Source organism: Cyprinodon variegatus, unplaced genomic scaffold (genome assembly GCF_000732505.1).
Source record: "Cyprinodon variegatus isolate N-32 unplaced genomic scaffold, C_variegatus-1.0 Scaffold226, whole genome shotgun sequence".
Lineage (NCBI taxonomy): Eukaryota > Metazoa > Chordata > Actinopteri > Cyprinodontiformes > Cyprinodontidae > Cyprinodon > Cyprinodon variegatus.
This window is the reverse complement of record NW_015150679.1, coordinates 1,033,283-1,037,701: the sequence shown is the minus strand read 5'-3', so window position 1 is coordinate 1,037,701 and position 4,419 is coordinate 1,033,283. Positions and strand designations below refer to the sequence as shown.

General features: G+C 38.1%; 1 protein-coding gene across 1 annotated transcript in view; it reads left to right on the top strand.

Moving 5' to 3' along the window:
- LOC107088663 (rootletin-like) overlaps window positions 1-4,419 on the top strand; it is a 59,216-nt gene that overhangs the window by 41,078 nt on the left and 13,719 nt on the right. The window contains exons 22-24 of the mRNA XM_015380966.1: window positions 1,357-1,595; window positions 1,682-1,841; window positions 1,930-2,097. Of these exons, the coding sequence (XP_015236452.1) occupies window positions 1,357-1,595; window positions 1,682-1,841; window positions 1,930-2,097 (567 nt within the window). The remainder of the gene's footprint in view (window positions 1-1,356; window positions 1,596-1,681; window positions 1,842-1,929; window positions 2,098-4,419) is intronic.

The window sequence follows — 4,419 nt, the reverse complement described above, 5'->3', positions numbered from 1 at the left end:
TATTAATTAAAAAGAAACAGCTTAGGGTCCAAAGTAATACCATCACTAATAATCTTTTCGTTCATAACTATGACCTATTGCCAAAAAATATTGTTTTTATTACACTACCACATCCAATGTACTAATGTGCCGCTCTGCATTAGTTGTTTCAGGCACACATCTGGCCATCATATCTGTTTATATCTATTGGTGTTGTATGAATGCACATCGACCATCTAAAATGCATTCATTGAAGGTGTGTATTTACTGATTTAGCTGCACTTTTAATTGAAATCATTTCACAACAGCAAGTAGGTAAAAATATGTTAACAAACATTGCGTCAAACATTAAAATAACTTAATTTAAGTCATCCCCACTTTTGATCCCTGAAGAATGGTGAACCTTTGAAGGAGGTATATCCGAAGTATCTTAAACATCTTAAACATTATAGGCCTCACTTGGTTTAGTTGAGAGTCTGTGTTCACATTGCCAGAAACAGAGCACAAATGGCCAATATAAAAGCATTTGCTGAAGAGCACAAATATTCTCCTCCCGTTTTCCAAACATCACCTTTATATGACTTTGGAAAAAATATGTGGACTGATTAGCCAAAGAGGGAAAAAATATTTGGAGGGTGTCCATCTCAGTATGTGTTAGGGTAACTCGGTATTTTAAAAAAAATCATACCAAAGGTCCAGTGTAGTGGTGATGAGGATGGAGATGTTTGCTGCTGCTGATGAACTAAATGAAGTAATTGATTTCTGGTCATCACTTTTACACCTAAGCGCACTGAAGCGATGCAGCATCACAGTGATCTAAAGCACAGGAGTTATTCCAACTCACAATGGCTCATAAAGAAAACTAAGTCAATGATTGGCCTAGTCAAAGTCTGGGCTAAACCTGTATGGTATGCTGTATTCAAACTTAAAAAGCGATCAGATGTTTGAAAATTCAGTGATTATTCTAAAACTGCAAAGATTCAGCAGAAATCCCTCCAAAGGGGTGGAAAAGACTCATTGCTAGATTCAAAAAGTGTAAAAAGTAGTTATTTCTGGTTAAGTTGCACAACTAGATTTTAGGTTCAAGTGGGTTTTAAAAATGCTTTGTGTATTTACTCAGGTTATTTTTGTCATTAAAGTTTAATGATCTAAAACATTAAAGTGCAACAAGAAGGAAAAATAACAGCAAATACATTTTCATTGCCTTGCATCCAAAATTAGTCTTGAAGGATGTTTTATCAATGTGTTAGGAGTTTGAATTTAAATTTATTAATGCAGATCAACATAATATCACAATGTAAAATTTGCATAAGTAATCAGAAGATTAATCCTCAATAATGAGCATTCCTTTTTGTTTTATATCATTTGGCAATGAAGTTAGAGGGTCTTCGCCGTCAGCTGCAGGAGACGGAGGATAATCTCCTGAAAGGACAGAAAGATCTGATGGAGGCTCACAATGAGCTTCAAGGCTGTGTGGAAGAACGAGACAAGCTACGCAAAGAGGCACTGGAACTGAGGCGAACTCTGTCCGAAGAAACCAGAGAGAAAGAGGCCATCCTGGTTTCTAACCAGGATCTCAGAGCTTTCATCAAAAGAGCAGAGAGAGACAATAACAGGTGCGGTGGTGCAACTCACTTAAGGAATTTCTCGAAATGCTGAGAAATTTTTTACATTGCATCATTTTCAAACTTATATCGACCAGCTTGAAACGAGCGTTGGAGGAGGAGGAACGTAATAAGTCCATCTTGGAAGAATGTAAGAGCTCAACGCACGAGGAAGCAGCCACTCTAAGGAGAACCATAAGGGAGCTGGAGAAGACTCATCTACAGGCACGCAGAGAGCTGCAAGAGCTACGTAGGCAGGTGAAGGATTGTTGAAATTAATATTTGTCTTGCATGTTTTCAGTATAGATTTAGATCACAGTAAATGGTGAATTCTTTACATAATCAGATAAAGGTCCTTGAAAACAAGAATAAACAACAGAACCAGGAACTGCTGGAGCTGCAGGACCAAGTATGTCAGGAAGAGCAGAGGAAAGAGGAGGCACGGCGGGAGGCCTCTGCTCTCAGTCAGAGAATGCTGGAGTGTGAGGCTGCCAAACAGGCAGCTCTCAGTGAGGTAAAGCACTGTGATCCAGTGGTGTTTAAGTTTGGTTTCTTATTGTGTCTGAAATCATTATTATTATCATTTGAGTTTTTTTCCTGATCAGTTTATTCCTCTGTACTCTTTATAGTTGCTATGTCGTATTAGTTTATTCCTTTGTGTTACTAAGTGGGTATTTTTAGTTAATATTCTGAGGCTGGTGTTCTGTCCTTTATGTTTAGTTAAACCCCTCTTGTGTTTTCTGCGTTAATAAGGCTGAATTCACATACCAGGTATTGATGCTCAATTCACACTATTTTCTGAAATCTAATATTTTTTTATGGTTCAATAGTGATATTTATATGCAACTACCTTCAGAATTGAGTCTGCATGGTTCATGACTACAAAGTTGACCCACATGTGCAGTATGTTGGTCATATTAGTAAAAGATAGGATCATGTGTGCTTTTAGCTGCAGTGGGAACATAGCATCAAGGCTCATTCACACAGATTCTTTGTGCCAACTGTGAGTTTTTTTCCTCCCTGTCACCAATAGAAGCCACTCCACTCCCCACAGTCTTACTGCAGCATGCTGGACAGCCCTCCTCCGTCATCCTTCAAAAATATGGATCCAGTGTATTTTTGAATGATGATGGAGCAAAATGTGTATGGTTCCAAAACAGAAGGTCAGACACCAGAAGAACAACTTTGTACTTTTGAAGATGGAGGCGGGTTCTCAATGCCTGACCACATCCTACACGCATCCAGTATGGATACAATGTGCATTCTTTGGAACACAGTCAGTATCGAGACACACTAGATCAGCTTCACACAGACTACACTCTTTGTTATGCATCCGGACAGCCTCCCCTAATAGGCCACACCACAGGCAAATGCATTTTTTTTTTTCTACCTACATGCCACTCATCTGACTTGTTAGTGGCAGTCAGATTGGTCCAATTCCGATGATTTCACCTCCAAAAAGTCACATCTGTGCCGCTTCCATTTGTTGTACTAAATCGGATGCATATCTGCTAGATTTGTTGAGAAAATATGAAAGAAAGAGGAGTTAAATGGGAAATAATGATAAAACATCTTCAGTCTGCTTCATCACCTGCAAAGAGATATAAAAAGAACAGCACAACCAACGGATATAGTTTAAGAGATACAATAAAGTAACACCTTGCTACTATCGCTTAAGTAGTATTAATTGATCTGACATGTATACTGTGGTAGCTGAAGATAAGAATATGGACTTTCTGTGTGGAAGTGAATCTCTAAGTACCCAGAGCCAAACACCTGTAGTTGTTTGTGAGAGTGCACTTGTGCATTTGAAGTTTATCCAAAGGAAAGATGCTCAATAGTGGTTGTGAGGAGCCGAAGACACGCCCCTCCAGAGCACAGAGGCGGATATTTTAAATATTACAAAGCCTCTGAATTCTGACCACATTTCTTATAACTTTCCACTTATCATCCAGGCTTTGACGACATTCATAAAAACACTGAAAATAGTTCAGCTCTCTTTTACCTTCCTTTGTCTCCTTATGAGGTGATCATAATGCTTCCATCAACCTATAAAAACAAAGAAATGGTGACAACTATTGTAACTGATGGTTTGCTGCTGTGTTACATCTTCAGATTGAGGCTGCAAACCGTTGAGAATGGAGTCCGATGTTGGCAGCATTTAAATAGTAGTCTGGATGACCGAGCAGATAAAATAGATTTTGTCAAAAAGTTGGATTATACTGTATGTCTTGGACCTCTCCCTGTACCGTAAAGTATTGGTTCCCAAATAAATTACAGTACCTTCCCACGGGATATTATAAACAAATGCTTACTGTAGTAATGCATTATACAAGAAAGCCAGATTGGTTGAATTTTAAAGCAAGCCCAGATCTGAAAGTGAGCATCAACACTACCTTGCTTTCTCCAACAGGCCAGTTGAATTTGGAGCTATTTACTTTTTGAATGTTGATTAAGATCCTATGATAAATTTGCAGTAGTAGTAGTTTGGGACCATTGCTCTTCTGTTATTAAAACCTTCTCATTCCCATTTCTCCTCTACATAAAGGGATGTTGACTTCAGATTAAACATTAGATTGTGACAGAGTTTAGAGACCTTCTTTTGATGAAAAGCTTTACATGTTCTTTCAATAACTCGATTCTGTTTTTCAGAGGCCGCCTCCTTTTAAATTCTGAAAATCTATCATGTTATTATCCTTAGCAGCCACTCTAAAAGCCGTCAAACCCCTAACATCTAATCTTTAAATACAAATTAACTCAGAAATTGCTGAAAGTTTACAATTTCTATTTTTAAAAGGAACAACGGTAGTGACAGGGTTTAGTTTATTTGGTATTC